The sequence below is a fragment of the Lepidochelys kempii genome, chromosome 8 (assembly GCF_965140285.1).
Source record: "Lepidochelys kempii isolate rLepKem1 chromosome 8, rLepKem1.hap1, whole genome shotgun sequence".
Lineage (NCBI taxonomy): Eukaryota > Metazoa > Chordata > Testudines > Cheloniidae > Lepidochelys > Lepidochelys kempii.
Window position 1 is genome coordinate 50,330,064 of NC_136387.1, and position 23,201 is coordinate 50,353,264.

The window sequence follows — 23,201 nt, forward strand, 5'->3', positions numbered from 1 at the left end:
GTTTATTGTTGGCAAAGCACGGTACTAGTATCCTGCAGACTCTACTGGGCCACTAATACATGTATGCCCATAACAATGGGTCAGCTTAGTGAACGGCTTATATTTTCTTATCATTAGGAGGTCTATCATCCTGTAATCCTGACTTTTCAAATGAAAGGAAGACACTAAGCAGAGCAATGAGCTTCCAAAATTCAAATCTGCAAACAAAACTCAGTGCATAAGCAATGCCCAAGTCTTGCTGTTTGTTCCCAGAGCTCAGAAACAAGTACTGCTATGAAACATTACAGTCACTGAAGAAGCAACATACCCTGCTCCCAAGCAGCAGCAGCACGATGCCATTCTGGAAAGAGTTCTGTCCAGCATCCTGTTCAGAGTTAATGTGGTGCCTAGAAAGGAGTACTAAAGAGTAAAGTAGGACACGAGGTCAGGGGAAGAGATCCTCCATGATCAGAGACTTCCTTCTCCCATCAACTTCCCCAATTGGAGAAAAAAAGCCTGTTAGAACTGTTATCCTGTATTTAAACACTCTTTCCTCTCTGTGTTAATACAGGATGTTAACTCCTGATAGTACTGCACTAGAGAAAACTATTCACCAACACAAAAAGCTAATATCCTGTATACAGTTTTCTCCACTTTGTATCCACAGACATTGGCTGAAATGTACTACAAACTGTACCCAAGAGATACTCCAACAATGTACTGTTTGCTAAATATTTCACAATCCAAACCAGCAACCTAGGCCAAACTTTGCATTGCAGCTTAGCTATCACACTGCTGAGTAAGCATTTTTAAAGTACTGCACAGAGGTTATGGGCATAAACACCACTAATATTAAGTATGATTTCTGCATGCACCTTTGCAAATCCCACCTCACTCAAATCCATTTGTCTATTTCTCAACTTCAGCCTCGAATCAACAGAAGCCACCATAGATCTTGCAGGTGTGCCTTTAGTTACAACTCATGGTCCACATGCAGAGGGATCACCAACTGTTCTCTGTAGCATACTGTCTTTTGGAAAATGTCTCATTTATTGAGTCTTTTCTTTATGGGAAATTTTTGCTTCTCAGATTGGCCATAATCAAAGCTAATTTATTTAAATTGAAGTGTAGGGCTCTGAAATCACACACATTTGACTTTTCATACATTGTACACAACTCCAAAGAGTCACCCAGTTTAGATTCTTACCTCTGTGTCACACAGATAGTGCATTATCTCAATGTTGTTACTATAATTAATTGACAGGGCAGCTATGTTTTGAGGATGACATTATTTCATAAATGTTAAAAGGCTAGGGAAATATCTACTGCCCACAGAAGTCCATGACAATTGAAAACCCAGACAAATTAAATGTAAATCACAGTATGCCGTTTAAGCAGCTATCAGCACATAAAAACCTGAATATCGTTTCTCTATAAATGCCACTGAACAGCAAAATAAGAGTTTTTCCCTGCTTGTCACTTCGTTAAATTCTTCCTGTTGTCCTTCTTAGGGAACTGTACTTTGAAGAGAGAACATGACTAATTATGTATGTGCTGTCTTCAAAATGTGTATTGGACTCAACCGAGAAAGTTTTAAAGTAAGATTGGTTTTGAATCCTTTGAAAATAACTGCTAAACCATCAAGAGTTTTCAACAAGCCACATGTTCTTGTATCCTTTGACCTCTCTTCCCTCTAACCTTCTTTCTCCCTGTCCCATTTAGCCCTGTGCTGTGCCTAAATTAATCATAAGTACTCTAGGTAGGGGATCATGTCCCCCAGCCATCAATTCCTCAACAGTGTCATCTCCCAACCATCTTCCCTCACTAACATCCACCCCAACAGTGCTATCTTCCAACCAAACCATCCCTCATCTCACAAAAAGCTGTCAATGCACCAGTTGAACCCACCCACCAACCTTCTCAATTAAAAGCCCCAATCCAACCACATCTCCTTAATCTTGATGTTGTTGAGTGTATGGAGGGGAGTGGGAGTTAACAGACATGGGTTCTACTCCATCCCCAGTTCTGCCACTAACACTTTGACGCTCATGAAGCAAGCCACTCAACCTCTGTGGCCACTTCTCTCAAATTATAATTACCCCACTCTATAGCTTCAGTTCTCCATCTGTACAACAGAGATAATACTTCCTTTGTACCACCCTTTGCCTGTCTTGTCTATTTCGCTAGCAAGACAATCGCCACTCTGAGGAGCTTACAACGTGTATCTACAGCATCCAGCAAAATGGTGACCCCAAGCCTAATTGGAGCCTGTGTGTTCTACTACAGCACAAATAGTAATAGATATCTTCCACCGAATCCTAAACCCAAATACCAACAGCCATACAGAGCAGTCTTGTAAGCAGCCACCCCCCCACAAAAATTATTAACAGTCCATCAGCCTGACCTCACTGAAGAGCCTAAACCTTCAATATATACTGTCAATACACCACTATCACATTTACCACCCTAAAAATGGTGCACTACCACCCACGCATATTGTCTGGTTATATTTCATTGCATTCAACCATCTGTTAATTAAAACTTTGCCTCTTATAGCGGACTGAGACCTGCTGGAAGGTTTTGGATCTATTAATGATAAGAGTTGTTAATGCTTTCTTATTTAAAGGAAGATTGCCAGTTACAGCAAGGCCCTGCCTCAAGAAGCCATCTTACTGTTAATTGTTATTACTACAAATTAACTTATAATTTTTGGAAAACTACAGGTACATCTTTATCACCACCGTTCATATTTCCTACTGATCTGGTTTTAGGCATTGGTCTGATACACTTGCAATTGTTATTCACCTTCCAAGAAAGAGAACAAACAAAACCAGCATGGACTTGTCTATCAGCAGGTTTCAATACCAGTGACCAAGAGATTGCCGATTCCCCTTCAGAATCTCTTTAGCCCTTTAGTGGGTTCTTTCCTGTCCAAGAGACAGAGCCCTGCAAATCCATGCATATCCGCTTTAAACCTGCAGATGCGGATATCCTCAGACCATTTTTACAGATCACAGATCGGCTGCAGATACAAATTTTGTAGCCGCACAGGGCTCTACCAGGAGGTGCTAAAGGATAACAAAGAGTGCTTACTCTTTCTCCTTAAATGCCATCTCATATGTGCAGTTATAAATGGCTCAACATAGGTAAGAAGAAAGCAATGCCAAATATGTAAGGGGAAGAATTTAGGCACTGGACAAGAGCTGTAAGTGCATTCTCTCTTGGGGATACATGACTGACCTTTGCTGATGTGTTTTACATTTTGTAGCGAAAAGGGCTCTATCATTCTTTCTGGATGCTTAGGTAGCAATCATGGCATTTAGTTTTTCCATCTAAAATTTGCTGCAAACCAATCTTTTCTCATGTGGATCTCACCACAGTGATCTCTGCCATTATAACTTAACAGTTCGCTATTGCAACATGCTGTATTTGAGCACCTGGAAACTTCAGCTAAGCAAAATGCTCGTCTCAAGAGGCATGAGATACTACTGCCACATACAACCAGTTCTCTGTAACCAGTTTGTTAAGTGGAAGACTGGACTCCGCCTGTAAGTAATCTACAAACACAATATGACCCATTATTTCAGGGCTTATCTCTACAGCAAAAATGCATTGTATTAGAAAACATTAACTCACCCAATGTACAACACTAGCACTGATGAGGATAACCATGTTTAAAGTCGAGTTAAGGATAAACACAGCCAGCTAACCATTTTAAAACACAACTATTCTTATAAAACAGTCAATGTAAACATACTGCACACACTACTTTTTCCCCACAGTAGGTGAGCTCTCTCCTAGTACCCTATAACTAGAACTATGATCAGCTGGGCACTTACTGTCACCCTCCCAGGGCTGAATTCTTGAGTGCTAGGCACATTCCCAAGGGGAAGCCCGTATCTCTGAAACCTACTCCTGGCCATTACCGGCTAGGGCCCAAGTGCAATGAGCATCAGGTGAAAACGCCGTGATTTGTTCGGTCAGGATTCATTAATTTGTGGTCCCGGTGACATCTGCAGAGGCGACACCTCGGGGAAGAGAGGGGATCTTCTGTAGGGGGATGCGGGTGGAAAGTCCTACCGAGTCTTGTTAGGCACACAAAGGACAAGCAACAGGCAGGAACGCCGCCCCCGGGGCTCCAGCCAAACCCCAGCTGCCCAGACAACCCATCAACGCCTTCCAGCTTCCCCCAACGCCCGCACCATCACCAGCGCCCTCCCCCCCGGAACAGCCTAGGTGGCAGTGGGGAAGGGCGTGCCCCTGCCCCCCGGCCGCACTCACCACACGAAGTCGTTGCTCTTGTCCTCGTACGAGTTGAGGAGCCCGTTGCAGAGCGGTGTCAGCAGCGGCCTCTTCCTGCTCCCGCCGCCGCCTCCCGACGAGGAGCCGCCGCCGCCTCCCGACGAGGAGCCGCCGCCGGGCCTAGCCGCCCCCGCCAGCCGGGAAAGCCCAGAGGCCGCAGCCACCAGCACAGGCCGCGCGGGGGGCCCCGCGGACGAGGAGCAGGAGCCCGGTGCCGACGACGAAGAAGAAGAAGCCGAAGTGACGGCGGAGGAGGCGGAGGCCGCGGCGCCCTGCCCAGCCGGGGTAGGGTGCTGCTGCGGCGGCTGGCGGCTGCCTGACATGCCGAGGCCGGGCGGGGGAAGCCTCAGCGCATCCTACGCGCCGCTGCCGCCGCCGCCGCCACCACCACGGCGGAACAATAAAGTTTTGTTCAAAGCAAGCACCGCCCACCCGACGGGGCCGGAGCCGCGCGCGCAACTTTATCAGCACCCCCCGCAGCGGCAGCAACACGGGCTAACGGAGGAGCCGGCCTTGTTCAATCTTTATTGACAGGCCCCCTGCGGGAGACAGCAGGCCGGGCGGGGGAGTGAGGGGGACGCTCCGCAGCCACCGCGCACGCGCGGACTGCGTTGGGGAATGGGGTTCCGCCGACGCTGGGGGGGGGGGAGAAGGGTGGCGCGTGCGCAGCTCGCCGAGGGAGGGGCCGAGTGGGGGGCAGTTGACAGTGGCCAGGGTTGGCTGAGAGGCTCTTTACCCTCGATCTGCCCTCGCCGCCGTTCAGATGGCCCGGGGGGGAGGTTGTCTGTCTGTCTGTCTGTCCCAGACCCCACTCGCGGGCCACCCGTCGCCTATCTCCCATGCTGGCCAGCAGCTGGGCAGGCAAAGGTACTGGCAGGCCCATGCCACCCGGCCAAAGAGGAACTTCCCCAGGACAAGGTCCAGGGTTGGCGGCGGGGGTCAGCCCCAACCTCGGGCAGTGAGTGGGGCGAGCCCCCCGGGACTCCAACCAGCATAGCTCCCCCGCTCCATCCTCCTTGTCCACTGCCTCCCCCGCATGGCCGTGATGGAGGAGCAGCAGGGCCAAATTGGAGTGGGGGTGTGGCTCCCTGCACCTGGTTGCAACACCACTTGCTTAGATTTGGCTTACCCACCTATCCTGACGGAGTGGTGCTGGGCTGATGGAGAGGAGCCAGGTCAAAGTCGAGTGAGGTACAGTGTAACCTGTCACAAGGGGTCACGACACCACTCAAATTTGTGGCAATTGTTGCCGGCACAGAGTGCCCGAGGCAAGCAACAGCTGGGTTTGTTGCCCAGTGTGCGTCGCACCAATGACCACAACGGTGTGGAGAAGCATTGAGATTTATTTGAAGCTCCATAAAGGGCGCAGGGAGACTGAGCTGTCTCAAATTCTGCAGCAGCGCATGCAAATTTCAGTATACATTTTATACCTTTGCCTACTTTACTACACAAGCTTATGCAACCAATTACCTGTTGCCCCGTACAATACCGTAGCCAATCAGCTAAAGCAGCCAGTTGTGTTTTTCCTCAGTAGCATTGCCCAAGCCTTGCCTTATTTGGGTCTATTTGTTACTGATTTTTGCTAAACATTTCTGCCTTATTTATCTATATATTTCCCAGGCCAAAGCTGGCCTTGGCTGGCAAGCTGTGTGCAAACCTGTCTGTTTGTGTGTTAGCTTCCTCATAGTTGTCCAGGGTCACAGAAAGTTCAAGGAGCAGAGGGGCCTCAGTTTATCTGGGCCTAGAGCAAGAGGGCTTCATCGACACTCGTGGTCTTCCACCCTCCCAAGTTACCTAGTGTAGTGCCCAGTGTCACCAATACAACTATAAAAATTACAGTGTGCGTTAACACAGTTTCCTCAACAACCATAGCCCACTATTTTCTTACAGCCTCGTCCACGTGCTGGTGGCACAAATGGTAGCCCTAGGGGTCTGTACCCACCTTGAGCAAATCATTTAGAGCCTGATTTTCAGAGATGCTGAGCACTCATTGATTGATTTCAGCTGGAGCAATGGATGCTGGCCAGGGTTATTCAGTTTATCTGTACATCTAGTGCTTTACATATGGAACTGTCTGTAAGGAGAAACTGACTAAAACATGGTACAGTTCTGTGGTGACCTAGAATCCTATTTTCGACGTTTCCGACTCAAGGAATATTTCCAACACACCTCTGAACAACATATTAATCCACAGAGACCTTACTACGAATACTACAAAAAGAAGGATTCTGGGTGGACTCCTCCTGAAGGTCGAAACAACAGACTGGACTTCTACATAGAGTGCTTCCACCGATGTGCACGGGCTGAAATTGTGGAAAAGCAGCATCACTTGCCCCATAACCTCAGCCGTGCAGAACACAATGCCATCCACAGCCTCAGAAACAACTCTGACATCATAATCAAAAAGGCTGACAAAGGAGGTGCTGTCATCATCATGAATAGGTCGAAATAGGAACAAGAGGCTGCTAGGCAGCTCTCCAACACCACTTTCTACAAGCCATTACCCTCTGATCCCACTGAGGGTTACCAAAAGAAACATTTGCTCAAGAAACTCCCTGAAAAAGCACAAGATCAAATCCGCACAGACACACCACTGGAACCCCGACCTGGGGTATTCTATCTGCTACCCAAGATCCATAAACCTGGAAATCCTGGACGACCCATCATCTCAGGCATTGACACCCTGACAGCAGGATTGTCTGGCTATGTAGACTCCTTCCTCAGGCCGTAAGCTACCAGCACTCCCAGCTATCTTTGAGACACCACTGACTTCCTGAGGAAACTACAATCCATCGGTGATCTTCCTGAAAACACCATCCTGGCCACTATGGATGTAGAAGCCCTCTACATCAACATTCCACACAAAGATGGACTACAAGCTGTCAGGAACAGTATCCCCAATAATGCCATGGCAAACCTGGTGGCTGAACTTTGTGACTTTGTCCTCACCCATAACTATTTCACATTTTGGGACAATGTATACCTTCAAATCAGCGGCACTGCTATGGGTACCCGCATGGTCCCACAGTATGCCAACATTTTTATGGCTGACTTAGAACACCGCTTCCTCAGCTCTCGTCCCCTAATGCCCCTACTCTACTTGTGTTACATTGATGACATCTTCATCATCTGGACCCATGCAAAAGAAGCCCTTGAGGAATTCCACCATGATTTCAACAATTTCCATCCCACCATCAACCTCAGCCTGGACCAGTCCACACAAGAGATGCACTTCCTGGACTGTACGGTGCTAATAAGCAATGGCACATAAACACCACCCTATACCGGAAACCTACTGACCACTATACGTACCTATATGCCTGCAGCTTTCATCCAGACCACACAACACAATCCATTGTCTACAGCCAAGCTCTACGATACAACCACATTTGCTCCAGCGCATCAGACAGAGATAAAACATCTACAAGGTCTCTATCAAGCATTCTTACAACTACAATAGCCACCTGCTGAAGTGAAGAAACAAATTGACAGAGCCAGAAGAGTACCCAGAAGTCACCTACTACAGGACAGGCCCAACAAAGAAAATAACAGAACGCCACTAGCCATCACCTTCAGCCCCCAACTAAAACCTCTCCAACGCATCATCAAGGATCTACAACCTATCCTGAAGGACGATCCATCACTCTCATAGATCTTGGGAGATAGGCCAGTCCTTGCCTACAGACAGCCCCGCAACCTGAAGCAAATACTCACCAGCAACCACACACCACACAACAGAACCACTAACCCAGGAACCTATCCTTGCAACAAAGCCCGTTGTCAACTGTGTCCACATATCTATTCAAGGGACACCATCATAGGGCCTAATCACATCAGCCACACTATCAGAGGCTCGTTCACCTGCACATCTACCAATGTGATATATGCCATCATGTGCCAGCAATGCCCCTCTGCCATGTACTTTGGTCAAACTGGACAGTCTCTACGTAAAAGAATAAATGGACGCAAATCAGTTGTCAAGAATTATAACATTCATAAACCAGTCGGAGAACACTTCAATCTCTCTGGTCACTCGATTACAGACCTAAAGGTCGCAATATTACAACAGAAAGACTTCAAAAACAGACTCCAAGGAGAGACTGCTGAATTGGAATTAATTTGCAAACTGGATACAATTTAACTCTAGGCTTGAATAGAGATTGGGAGTGGATGTGTCATTACACAAAGTAAAACTATTTCCCCATGTTTATTCCCCCACCCCCACCCCACTGTTCCTCAGACGTTCCTGTTAACTGCTGGAAATGGCCCACCTTGATTATCACTACAAAAGGTTTTCTCTCCCCAACCCCCCCTCCCCCCCCCCGCTCTCCTGCTGGTAATAGCTCATCTTAAGTGATCACTCTCCTTACAGTGTGTATGATAACACCCATTTTTTCATGTTCTGTGTGTATATAAATCTCCTCACTGTATTTTCCAGTGAATGCATCCGATGAAGTGAGCTGTAGCTCACAAAAGCTTATGCTCAAATTAATTGGTTAGTCTCTAAGGTGCCACTAGTACTCCTTTTCTTTTTGCGAATACAGACTAATACCGCTGCTACTCTGAAACTTGACTAGAATTAGTCTGTTTCACTTAGTTTCCTTTTGCAGCCATCACCATGTGAAAATAAATTGATACTAAGAAATAACACCATTTTCCTTCTGCAAGATCTGTACATTGGGAGACCAGTAAAAAGTGGGGGACGACACCAAATGAGAGTAAAGTAGGGAAAGTGCAAAATAAAAGCAAAAGAAGAGTAAATGAGGAAAGAAATTCAGAAGACAACACAGCCACAGTAAAAAGGTGATTTTATGTGAAGGGGGGAAAGATTAAAAAAAGAAAGATATACTCTAACAGTACCATTTACTTTTCACATCTACTCCTGCTCCTCCAAAACTGAAGATCAAGACACAGAACCAAAATTTACAGGCTGAGAGCAAGCAACTAGTAGAATGTCTGTAACCCACCTTGCTCCCAAAGTTCCTATGAATAACTTTTAGATATTTGCATTGATCCCCCCCAAAATTGAAGAGGTTGAAAACAAAATAGTATCTTTGAAGAATGTTATTGCAGTGAAATAAACCAATCAAAGCTAATGCATGTGCGCAAGTCCACCCATTACTGTACAAGATAACTAGCCTTTGCAGCATATGTATATAAACACCATGGTTGTGAGTAAGGATTGAACCAAGCACTGTCAGTGTCAAAAAAACAAGTCTCTTCCACTTGAGTTTAAGATTTTCTCTACCTATGCAGGTTTCAGAGTAGCAACCGTGTTAGTCTGTATTCGCAAAAAGAAAAGGAGTACTTGTGGCACCTTAGCGACTAACCAATTTATTTGAGCATAAGCATTCGTGAGCTTCATTTTTCCATTGAATGCATCCTATGAAGTGAGCTGTAGCTCACAAAAGCTTATGCTCAAATAAATTGGTTAGTCTCTACGATGCCACGAGTACTCCTTTTCTTTCTACCTATGCAGTGTACTTTTGGCCATGTTCGTCCCAGGATATGAGACAAAATAGATGAGGTAATAACTTTTATTGGACCAACTTCTGTTTGTGAGAGAGACAAACTTTCAAGCCACACAGAGTCCAGACCTGAAGAAGAGCTCTGTGCGGCTTAAAAGCTTGTCTCTGTCACCGACAGAAGTTGATCCAATAAAAGACATTACCTCACCCACCTTGTCTCTCTAATCCTCTCTAAGTGTGAGATAGTAATGGATTGTACGATCACTGTGACCAGCCTCCAGAGGGTGCTATGATCAAACGCATTAGGCCAGTGTACTGCACATGCATTTATGGTAATTGTATATGCAAATCAGAGAAATTACCCTCCAAACTCCACATTGGCATCTGTAATCATTTGCATTGTATATGCAACTGCAGTAAATGCACACAAAATTGAGGGTACACCTTTGCAGGAACACATGTTGGATCATATTAAAGAAGTTCTATATTAAAATCACAAATGAATTTGATTCCCCATAGTTTAAATTCCAGGGTATTACTAATTAAGAGGTCTCTTGGTTTTTGGTTCTGTTTCTCTCCCTCTATGTGTGAAACTTGCAAGCTGCTAATTGTGTTAGTACATTCTAAGACAGAGTCTGTTCTCAAAGCAATTCTTTGTAACAACAACTACTCACACAGAGAGAGACTCAAAGCAATACTCTGTAACAAAAGAAACAGCACCCAGAGACTCCCCGCCCTTTTGTTGTATTCATCTCGCTTTGTTAACAATTGTGATTAAAATAGAGATAGAGGGTGTATGTGGATGGATGTTTGGTGTGGATAATAGCTGAATGATCAGGGAGGTGCCAGCCTAAGAATCCAGTGTCCAGCGGCTGAAGAAGGCGTCAAGTGGAAATAACCAGAGGACCCCCAGAGGGCAAACTGGAATCCACCCTACAGCCTCAAGAATGGGAGAACCAAAGAACAAGATAACATCTGGCAGCACGGAGCCGTCAGGAATGTGCCATCTGCTGATTGATTCAGCAACAGCATGATGAAGCAATTCCCATAGACTGGCATAGGAAGAAATTCCTATAAAAATGGACTCTAGAAAGTGAGAACTTTGGGGTCTGATTCTGCAAACCAACTTCCAGGAGCATCAGATGTGCATCTGACAAGGCCCTGCTCCCTCCTCATGTCCAGGCCACCTGGCCAGTGGCTTGGCATGAGCAACTCTAAGGCTGGTAACTATGATAACAACCTTGCAGAACGTGTGTGTGTGTGTGTGTATGAATGAATGTGTGAATAAATATGAGATTGAATGGAATGTTATAGCTATAACTAACTGCTTACTATGATTTTTTCTGTATTCACAATAAATGTGATATTTTGCCTTTTCCCCTTTAATAAGATCCTGCTGGTTTTTATTTTATTGGTATAACACCCACACATGGATTTCTACCTCTTGCAAATTTGTCCTTTAGCACCTCCTGTCGGCCACACACAGTATTCTGTATTTCAGTTCCCACAGTATTATAGTGTCAAGGCTACTTGTGTAGTTATTGTCCTGTTCAGAAGATGATGTACTAAGAATACATTCCAAAACAAAAGGAGATACTCTCCATCATAGTCAAATATTACTGGGACATCTTAATATTAGAAGGAAGTAAGTGAGAGTGTATTTGCCGCTGAATAAACCTTAATAGAAATATATGTTTCTGCACTTTTGCACATATCAATCCTCCTTACTATAAATTGTGTTTGTGACTTTTATGACACTGTCTCCATTTACCTACACCATTTTCCACCAGAGCTGTAATAATCACGCCTAGCCCAACCATTGAAGCAACTGGGAACAACATGCATCTCATCAGTCCTTCACCACAAGGGAGATTGGCACTTTTTCTAAATAAAAGGCTGTGTTGGCTAGTTATCTGAGACTGAGGACTGGCAGTCAAGTGTCTTAGGCTCAGTTCATGACTGCCACTGACTCACTCTGTAAACTTGAACGAGTCACTTAACCTCACAGTTCCTCAAGTTCCCTACCTGTAAAATAATAATAGGCACTGTATAACAGTGGATATAATAGTACCCAGTAAGGGCTATAATAACACTTACTCATCAGAGTGTTGTAAGGAGGCTTAACAAATGAATGTTAGGAAAGCTCTTGCATATCTTTCTATGAAAAGTGCTATAGAAGTGCAAAGAATTATTACTGTGTATTTGTATTACAATCATATAACATCTTCCATCAGATGACCTAAGAGAACTTTATAAATAATACTTGATTAGGACACTTGGTTATCCAGGTGATATTAGAGATGATATTTTACAGATTGGGAAACCAAGGCATAGATAGATTAATAGCCTGATTTTAAAGTCAGTGGGTGCTCAGAGTGCTCAATGCCTTGGAAAATCAGGCTGTAAGTGACTTCCCTAAATCACGAAGTAAGTCAGTGGCAGAGCCGACCAGGACTTCTGGCTCTCGGGTGTATGTTCCAACCACTAAATATGCCCCTTCCTGAATTTACAAAAGGGAATTGGGATAAACTTGACTGAGTCCTTCTGAGCTTTAACTTCTACAAGAAATTAGACTCAAAGATCAAAGGTTCTGAGACCTCCAAGAACTTTATCCAGTCATTTAACAACATAGGTTGCTCAGGATATAAGAAAAGGAGTCAGAGCAGAAGTGAAAGAGGAAGATAAACACAGCAGAAGTTCTAGGAACTTTTTTTTGTTATTCTTTCTTTGGTGGATTTTAGTCTGGGTGCAAGCGAGGTTTAGAATGTGGAGTATATGGTGATGTCTATTACTGTGAAGATTGTACAAGAGTTTCCATCTAAAGAGTCTTTTCCAGTTTTTATAACTAAGTCCAACTTTTATCTTTTGGGCTGAAATTTTGGAAAGTCTGAGCAAAAATGATTCAGAATTACAAGAATGAGGAAAATAGTTTCTCTCTCTCTCTCTCTCTCTATATATATATAGTGGTGATCTTTTTTTAATAGCTCTAGTTCCTCAATGGTGGGTAGTAGAAAGTTGACGTGTGGAAGAGATGTGATCCCTTGGTCACAGATATGCCTTTCAGTGATCTGGTGAAATTTTGTTTTGATTTGACCGAGTTATGAGATTTTTAAATATGGTACTTTATGCATGTGCACTGATTTTGATGTGGGATAATGGTGGCTTTGTTTTTACTAATTATCTCACAATGTTCCATTGGCACTGCAGATCTGTGCCTATATCAGAGTGCTGAAAGAGATCTGTGTATATGTGTGTGAAAGAAAGATGAGAGGGGGTTAAATTGTAAAGTGTGGATTGAGGCAGGATTACAAAAGAGCCCTGCCTCATTTATGATCTATGAATGTATGAATTCTCAATTTGTGCTCAATACTGTGGAGCCTTGTTTACAGGGAAAAATATACAAGATCATGTAATTAAAGACGACATCAAGGAGAGCCTTAAGTTTGCACGAGCAACCTTTTGAGTGCTTTGCTTTGCACTCTTACCACCCTTTTAGAAGTGTAATAGGGTGAGTCATCCCTTAAGGGCTGGAGGGATGGGTCTAGCCAACCCTGATTACTAAAGAAGCACACCTAGATTGGATCAGGGGCTTCCTTATAAAGGGCAGCAGGAAGCTACTGAGTATGGCTGACAGGAGAAGGAAGCTGTGACTATAGGTGCAACTGGTGGCTTTGGGTAGAGCACACTAGTACTGAGGAAGCTGTATGTGGTGGATGAATTAGGGCTGGGTATGAACTTTTGTGTTATCAGTATTGCCAGCTTCAAGAGATCAAAAATCATGAGATCGGCCCAAAAATCATGACAGTCTAAGAAAAGATTGTATTGTGGAGGGTTCTTTTTTGTCAGTCTCTTGACTTTTGAACTCCCCCTGCCCATTCCCAGGGTGTGTGCATGCAGGGCCAGATTAAGACCTTTACAGGCCCTAAGCACTGAAAAGATTATGGTGCCCCCCCCCATATGTAATTCAAAATAAAAACAATACTATACCATTAAATAATTTTTTTTCCAAAATGACACAAAACTTACATGTATGCTGAAATTTAAAATAGCTTCTTTCTAGATTTTCTGATTGCAAAATTGGACGAAGCATGTCCGCTTCCATACACAATAGGGAAAGTGAATCAAGTCTGTCCTGACACGTTGTTGTTCTCTGAGGGTTTTTTATTCTTTTCAGCTGAGAAAAAGAGCGTTCTGCAGAGCAGTTAGTAATCATCAATGTTAGAAAAATACGTAGTGCGATCTCTACATTTGGAAATACACATTGTATTCGGTCTTTCAATATTGTGTCATGAAGATCAATGTGACTGAATTTCATTTTTCCTGTTTCATTAAACTTTGTGCGCATATAAAAGTGAAACTGCCCTACTTCTCCAGAGAGATTCATGTTCAAGTCAACAGGGTATGAGTCAACTAGCTTTTGGGAACCTTGTGAATATTGTTCGTCAGATAAGTCCATATCGTTTAGAAAAGAAAATCTACTTGATACTTCTTTGTACACGTCACCTCTCCTCTTCATATGAGCTTCAAGTGTATCAATTATAGCGTAGTAAGTAGATATGCAAAATTTGTCTCTAGGATTCAGTGTTGTTTCTGTTGCACTGCTATCATTTGCTTGTTTTTTCCTGATTCGCTTGCAGGACTGGGCTTCTTTGTAGTTAGTATCAGGGAAGATGTCTTTTGATAGGTCTTCAAATCTTTCAAAATCATTCCTCAAAGTGTGTAAGTGGTCTGCTAATGATTGACAGAGGTCTGCACATGTTTTCAAATCCAATTCTTTTTCTTGGAGAGCTTGACTTGTGTGGTAAAAGTGTTGTAAAATTTCATTCCACATGGTCAACATGAATACAAACTCTAGTTCTTGCATCTTGTTTGCAATGTTTTCTGCCTCTTGTGTAGTTTCTCCCTTTTGTGATTGGACTTCAGCTATACTTTCTAATGCATCTACAATCTTTGAGTAGGACTCCAGAATTGCACTTGTTGCCACTCCATGTGCCTCCCAGCAAGTATTAGAAAGAGATTTCAACACACGATCATTGCCCAAATATGTTTTAAGAACTGCTTTTTTTGAAATATCAAATTTCAAATTTTTGTTTTTAAATCTCTTTTTTTGTGTGTGTGCTTTGTTGGTACCCTAAGCATGTGCTTAGTCTGCCTGTTGGGTGATCCAGCCCTGTGTGCATGTGACAATTAGTGTTGACCACTCTCCCACCTGTACTGGATAAGGCAATTTTGGCCCCTGCTGCAGAAGCTCTCACCCACCACATCGTCCCATCTCCTGCCCAGCAATTAATCCTGCCCCCAGCCCTTCATCAGTTCTATCCCCACCCAAACCCCCTCTATTCTACCCCTCTCAGTTCAGTCCCAAGCCTCTATCATCACTACCCAATCAGTTCAGCCCATTGATCCCAACCACCCTCAGTTCACCCTCCTAGCACTCACCCCATCTGCTCAGAACCCATCATCAATACACCCCCCCCAACCCTATCAGCCCTCACCCTCCTCACTTCAGCCCCCCACCTCACCTCTGCTCCTTAGGGTTCTTCACCCTCGCCAGGCCTGGGGTGGGGCTGCCATGGGGTCCCCTCTCCCACTTCCCAGGCTGACAGCTGAAGCCCTGCCGCCCGAGGCTGACACTGCCTGGAGTGGCTCATGACCATGAGTGCCTACCTCAGGGCAGACTGTCAAAAACAGGGCAGACATCTCACACTGGTGGTGTGTTCTATCATTAGATTTCACAAAGCCAGTTGCAAATGTGACCTCCTGGATCACTATAACAGTCTTACCACAAAGTCACAAAAAGAAAAAGAGTACTTGTGGCACCTTAGAGACTAACCAATTTATTTGAGCATCCGATGAAGTGAGCTGTAGCTCACGAAAGCTTATGCTCAGATAAATTGGTTAGTCTCTAAGGTGCCACAAGTACTCCTTTTGTGAATACAGACTAACACGGCTGTTACTCTGAAACCTGTCATGAAGTCACAGACAGTCCCCTTAGGCTCTCCAGTCTATCTTGCCAGCCAGGCAAACCGGTTGCGATGTTCCTTGATGGCCTGTCTGATTTTGATTATCCTTCCGGATCGGAGAACAATTCCTGTGCCTGGGTTCACAAGTTCAGAGCAAACATTTTCAAAGTTATAAAGCAAAATATACATATTTTCTTATAGCATGGAATACAGACATTACAAGTGAGATTAGTGCATGCAGCATCTTACAAGCTTCCATAAAGTCTAAACTCTAAATACATTCTTATAAAACTAATATTTATTTTGAGCAAAACTAGTATACAGGTGAACTGGTCTGGTCTCCAGCTATGAGACTGTCAGTTCTCAGCTAATGTCTGTAGCCTGGATAAGAGCTAGCATCTGGTCTGTCAGCATCACAGTATTGATGATGGGTATTTGTTATCCTTTATGCATGGAACAGATCTATTTAAGATATCACCACTATTTTTAGAAGCTAATATGTGCTGCTAACTGAATTCTGTTGTGGACTCCCTTCTCTATGTCACTGTGACATTGCCAGGAGTACAATCTGGATTATTGAACAGCTGTATCTCCTTAATTCTCTTGACTGGGGTGCCTTTTACACTGCTATGCTGTCAGAACATCCACCCATGGCCTGTTAACACAGCCTTCAGCATGTAAGTTCACTCCCACCTAAATACACGAGCACTCTAACTGATCACTCATGAATTACATTCAGTGCAATACCAGCAAGTTCTTAGTCCCAGCCTCGTTCTCCCAGAAATGTGTGTCTTGTATTGTCCAGCACACTACTGAACAATGCAAGTTCGTAGAAGGTCTGTCATTTCATCAAAGGAAAATGATATATGCACCAACCTTGTTATCCCAAATGGAGTTTCCCATGCACTTTAATCCAAACACGCAGGTTAAGATAAAACAATAAGAGAAGTTTATTAACTACAGAAAGATACATTTTAAGTGATTACAAATGAAGATGCATAAAAGTCAGGATTGGTTACAAAAGAAAATAAAAGAGTAATACGCAAGTTCGTACCTAATTTAACAAGCTAAGTGAACTTAAAAGCAAAAGGTTTTGTCTCACCATACGCTGTTGTAAATTTCACAGGCTGGACCTCCTTTTCGCCTGGGACCACTCCCCCTTAGTTCAGTTCTTTGAGAGTTTTTGATGTCATGAGCAGAGAGATGGGAGGAGGAGAGGTGAAGTCAAGTTTTTCCTCCATCTTTATAGATCAATCTAATGTGCTAGAAACATTTTGGCTGAGTCATGGTGACACACAATCCGTTGTGGACTTGAGGTTTGAATCATCCCTGTGATGAAATGCAGATTTCTTGTTTACACCTCCCCCTTGCTGGAGGATGGCCGCTTAAGTAGGATGGCCGCTTAACACCTGTCTGGGCTGATAGTCTGTCTTTGTTTCTGAGAAACTGGCTTGTGAGTGTTACCCTGAATTACAACATAAATCAGTAATAATCAGACAGTAAAATCTTATAATTTGCACTTTTCAAATGATACTTCACAAGGCATACTTTGTACAAAATTTATCATAGTCTTGTAAAAGTGGTGACCATAATAGTATAGGCTGTCACAGTCACACACTGGTAAAATCACATGACTTGCAGTGTTGCTAACTCTCATGATTTTATTGTGCGTCTTGCAATATTTGGTGTTTTTCGTAAAGTTCCAGCTGCTGGAGTCAGATGATTGCACAAGAAACTCAGCTTTCAGATTTTAAAACTAGTAAGTTTCTAGCCTTTACAGTTGTGGAGAAAAGCTTGAAAATGTGACTTCTAACAGTTCAAAAACCAGAAGTTAAATACACTCCCCTCCCATTTCTTTTAAGGCCCTGGGACCTGAAAATTTTGACCTTCCACAGAAGACAATTTCCAATAGGAATATCATGGTGACTTATGGATTTGTTTGTTCCCCACTTTAGCTCCTCTCCACTTAGTTCTGCAAGAGACAGGCAGAAAACAGAACAGTGTACTGTTTTGCCAAAGCCAAGACATGTGACGTCACTGAAAGATTGGGTAGGGTTCTGAAGCTGATGGGCACGGATCTAGTGATAATGGTTCATCTCAGCACTATGGACACTGTGTCATGGGCTATCTCACAGATAACAGATGACTTCAGGGACCTCAGAAGTGTGCTGAAGAAGTAGAATGTCCAAGTGATCTTCTCCCAAATCCTTTCTGTCCCATAACTGAAGAAAGATAGAAGGCAGAAGATTCTGGAAGTGAACTGCTGGTTATGTAAGTGAAGTAGTGTGGAAAGTTTGGGATTTGTGGAATATTGGTCCACCTTCTATGAGGAGAAGGGGCTATATAGTTTGGGTGGCCTCCACCTCAGTAGATGGGGAACCAATCTCCTTAGGGACAGGCTGGTTAGAGTAGTCAGGAAGTCGTTAAACTAATAACAAAAGGGGAGGGTAAAAAGAGAGAAGACATAAGCACTTATTTAGCATAAAATCGAAATGTTGAGAACAAAATTAATTAAGGAATCAAAGGATCTGAAGAGAAAAAAATTCTTTAATTGCCTATTCATCAATGCTAGGAGCCTGGGTAACAAACAAGAGGAACTGATCATTTATTAGCATATATTCGATCAATTTTGTATTCCTGAAACCTGGTGGGATGATTTGCATGGCTGGAATGTTAAAATCAATGGTAAAAATAACCTATTTAGGAAGGATTGATTGGGCAAAAAGGGAGGGCTGGTGGCCGTCTATGTAAAAAATTACATCTGTTCCTGAGCCACTGGCAGCTCAGAAGAAAATTATCTGGAATGCTTATCGCGGTGTCTACATTGACATGTTGTCGATCTAACTTTGCCACAAAAAGCTCAACACCTGTTGTCAAGGTGGTTTTATTTTGTTGGCAAAGCAGGAGATTTTTGCCAGCAGGAGGAGCATTGTAGTGTTTACACCTCCACTGTTTTGTCGACGAAACTTTGTAGTATAGAAAAGATCTATGGCTCAATGTCTTAACAGATAAACTTGAAGTCTTCAAATCTGTAACTTGAAGTCTTTAAATTGTGATTTGAGGACTTCAGTAACTCAGCCAAAGTTTATGGGTCTATTTCAGGAATTGGTGGGTGAGGTTCTGTTGCCTGTGATGTGCAGGAGGTCAGACTAGATGATCATGATGTCCCTTCTGACCTTACAGTCTATGAGTCTATAGAGCACAAGATGGGGTATTATCTGATGTCTACTACAGACCACCAAATCACTCTAGGGAACAGGGTGATCAGCTCTTGGCCTATAATGTGTATAGGAAAAAAAGCCATGTGATCATGGAGGACTTCAGTTTGAGTCACAAATCTGGAGGTTTCACGCTGCCAATACTAATATATCCTTGGAATTTCTAAATATTATAAGTGACCATTTCCTATATTAGACCTTGCTTTGACAGGTAAAAAGGAACAGATCACAGAAGTAAAAATTAATGATAGCTTAGGTACAGGTGATCATAACTTGATCACATTTATGATGTAAAAACAGAATAAAGTCCAGACCAATTATGTATTTACTTGGTGCCTCAAAAGGACCAGTTTCACAAAGCTGAAAACAATCATGACACAAATCAGCTGGGAGGAAGAATTTAATCAGAAAAATTTGAATGATAATTTGTTATTGTTTAAGAACATTTTATTAGATGCCCCAAATGCCACACTTATGTATTATTGTGGGCCATGGATTGTATTTAATTCCATGGGGGAAGGTGACCACAGCCGTCCAGGAATTAAGAAAAATAAAAGTATCTTGTCCCGCCATTGGTCATTTTGGGTCAGGTGCAAGCCAGGTTACCTGAGCTTCTTAACTCTTTACAGGTAAAATGATTTTGCCTCTGGCCAGGAGGGATTTTATAGCACTGCATACAGAATGGTGGTTACCCTTCCCTTTATATTTATGACAGGTGGCGTGCAGCATCCCATCTCTGGATGCTGCAAAACTAGCATTGCCAAAGATGACTTTTAGCCCCATATTCCTGATGAACAAATATTTTGCCTTTGAATGCAATAGAGCATCGCAAATGGCAAGGGTTTTCCAACAAGGATACCCTAGACTCACTCCTCCTCTCCAGATTACTCAATTCAGACTATGCCTAGGTCAGACCAGTTCAACAACACAGCACAGAAGATCATAGCCTCCTAAATCAGGGTTTCATATGTTTTTCCCTTTCAGGACCTTCTTTTAACAGTCCAAACACTTGTGTCCCTCCCTCCTCCCCAACCCCACACATCCCCTCATTATAGGATTTTATATTTTTAATAACACATGTTGTAAAGCTAAAGTTAATAACATTCATTTGTCATCTGAGGATCTTGAAGCTCTTTAAAACATTAATAAATTTTGCTTCACAAGATCCATGAGCTAGGTGTTAGTATCCCTATTTTATACATGGGGAAACTGCGGCACAGATCAGTTTGGTGACTGCATGGCCGTAGCAGAGCCAGGAATTCAACCCAGGCGTGTTCTGCTCTGGTCACTAGGTGATGTCCATCCCTTTTAAATGTAAAGCACTAGCGGAGGAGAGGAATGGCAAAGGGTATAAAACATGGGTAAAGTCAGTGATTCGTGAAGGTTAGAATATCAACTCCTGTAAACTGGGGGTGGGGGAAACTGGCTTTCCTCACCTCCTTCTTACTGGTGATGAGTGGAAACCTCAAAAAGTTCAACACTCATTTGAGAAAAGCTCTTGAAATCCTATGGCCACACAAACTTCATCCAAACTACTTGGAGGGCCAGACCCTCAGCTGGTGTACTTCAGTGGAGCTGTGCTGATTTTCACCAGCTGAGAATCTGACCTTGAGTTTGCAAATTTGGGCTGGAAACCTTATAAGAGAGATCTTAGGGGGATTCCTGTTAGTTCCTGCTTCTGCTGCACAGATGCAATCTCTCTCAGGCCATGCTGGTTCTTCAGATCAAAAAACAGGAAGTACAATTGTGAATGAAAAAGGAAATAGAAAAACATGTCACCTTTTAATCTCAAAAGTGTTTCAACTTTACCCTGCAGCATGGGTGAAAATTTGGGTTAGCCCCTGCTATTCCAACCCTGAGCTCTGCCCATAGACCTCACTCCTGATGTGCTGCACCTGCTGCTATTCCAGTCCTGGAGCCCCATACAGTTGACTGGCGCACCTAGGTGCTGACCTACATATCCCTTCTAATTCCAGCCCTGAGCCCCTCTCCGCAGCTTTGCCAATGAGTCTCAGTCCTAGTCCACAACCCCCTATGTTAGTCCAGAACCTTATTTTAAAAAAATAGCGTTTTTCAGTGTTAATCACTGAAAAAGGGATTGCACCTTAATCTTTACCTGTAATACTCCATTATTACAGTCTTGGATCTCCACCAAGCACAGATGGCCATTTTGCCTACGATGCTCACCTCCCAAGAGGGAAGGACAACCGCCAAGTAGGTGCTGTGTTAAACTCATTTGATTTTGCACGTACTCTTAAATTGCCCTAGCGCCCATTACTAGTGCATTAGCCTCTCGGCTGAGTCGCTTTGTGCACTTAGGAACTATGAGGTAGTAAGTTTAGTTACTTTCGGGGGATGGATGATACACTTGGTTATTAAGTACCATTTTCCTGTGTACACATTATACGCTCAAAGTGTACCTGGCTGGCATCTTTTCTCCTGACTATTTTGAATGTGGAATCAAGCCACATTTTATTCTCCAAATGATACGTAATTGAATAAAATGTGCATTTTGAATGAACTTAAAAAACCCAAGTAGCATATGCTACCCACTGGAAGTCAGTGCATTTGCTGGGTATGAGTTTTGCCTGCCATTATTTCTTAAGTTGTAATATCAACCTCTAGCTTTTTTTTTTTTCTTTTTTCAGGGGTGGGGTGGGGGGATGGGAGGAGAGAGTAAGATGTTAATGGAAAGTAAGTTTTGCCCAAATTGTTATATATCTTTCAAAAACTTCAAAAGATATTCACACTTTTATTCCCTGTTAAAAGTGAAATCTGGGACATGCCCTTCACTATGGTCTCGCAACCACTTGTTCTGTCATAAGTAGCATGTTTCCTTGGTGATTAGATGAAAAAAAATTGTATTTACTATTTATTGCAGTCAATATTTATTTTGTCAGGCTTCACCGCTTGTACAGATACCTGCAAAACACAGATGTCTGAAGCCTGACAAAATAAATATTAACTGCAAAAAATAACATCTTTCACATTTTAAAATAAAATTTGCCTGATTGGAGTTGGCTGGTTTGTATACACTTTCCATAAAAATTCTAGAAAATGCATTTACAGGCAAGAGTGTTAATGAAAACAGCCAATTTTTAGTGAATTTTCAGTTTGGAAACATGGGTCTTTGCACCAAAAACTTGATTCCATGAGTTACTCCCATCCAATCAGCAAACAGAAACATACCAGGTGATTTGTGTCCAATCAGAACTAACCAACACAGCTCAAGTTTTGAATTTCAAATAGCAGTTAATTGTTTACACTCAATCTACAGACCAAGAACTATTAATGGAAAGGATTCAATGAATAATTTGGAATAATGGATAAATTGGAGAAAATTGTAAACCAGCCACAGACAATTAAAAAGAGAAAAAAAAGAGAGGCAAGATTCATCAAATAAACTGGTCAGCAAAAATGATTTACTCAGCTCTCCTCTACATACAATGGTATTTCACACACATGCACAAACACCCACAACAGGCCAACCTTTTCAAGGATAGATTCCTACAGGGCTGGCCCACAACATTTTGGCACTTGAGGTGTGGAGCTCAAATGACGCCCCTATGCCCCCTTGCTTGGGCCAAAACTTTGAAAGGTCTCAATTCTGCCTTCTTCCTGTTCTACTCCTCTCATGGTACTGCGCTGCTACCTACCCCAATAAAGGAGAACTAACAACTTAAAATGCCTTGTTCAAAAATTTTAAGTAACACTTAACTTTCAAACTCCTGAACAGCAAATGTAACTTTTCTTGTCTGCAGAGTAAACACTGGCATTTTTATCTATTCGAATAATCAAAGTGGTGCTTTCCGTGCCTTCTTTGTTGCAAAGATTTGAACTGCTTCCTGAAGGTCCACAGTCTGGGCCAGGTTATGCTCTATTGAGATGGTTGCAAGGCCGACCAGCCTCTCCTGTGTCATTGTGGGGCGTAGATGAGTTTTTATTAATTTCAGCTTGGAGAAGCTGCATTCGCCACTGGCAACTGTTACAGGAAGTGTTAGAAGTATGCGCAGAGCAACAAAAGCATTTGGAAAGAGGGTGGTCATCTTATTTGTGCATATATATTCCAGAACAGCCTTTGGAGTTGATCCTGCTGAAAAGTATCTTGAAAGGGCTTTCAGTTCATCATCTAAATCACTCGCATCAATATCGCACATGTCATCATGTGTCAACACTGTCTTTAGTGCCCTGCGTTGCTGGTGTAGGTCTTCTTCAGGTATAGTAAGGAGTTTGGGAATATCATACAACATCCCAAATATACTGCTGTATTC

The 23,201-nt window shown here is 43.1% G+C and overlaps 1 protein-coding gene across 3 annotated transcripts in view; it reads right to left on the reverse strand.

Moving 5' to 3' along the window:
* Positions 1-4,695, reverse strand: part of COP1 (COP1 E3 ubiquitin ligase) — a 228,633-nt gene extending 223,938 nt beyond the window's left edge. For 2 of the 3 annotated variants that reach the window (XM_073356470.2, XM_073356469.2), the window contains exon 1: positions 4,261-4,694. In XM_073356470.2, coding sequence (XP_073212571.1) covers positions 4,261-4,604 — 344 coding nt within the window. In that variant the 5' untranslated portion in view covers positions 4,605-4,694. Of the gene's footprint in view, positions 1-4,260 lie in introns of all 3 variants that reach the window. The other variant, XM_073356471.2, reaches the window with a different exon arrangement.
* Between the last annotated feature and the right edge of the window lie 18,506 nt (positions 4,696-23,201).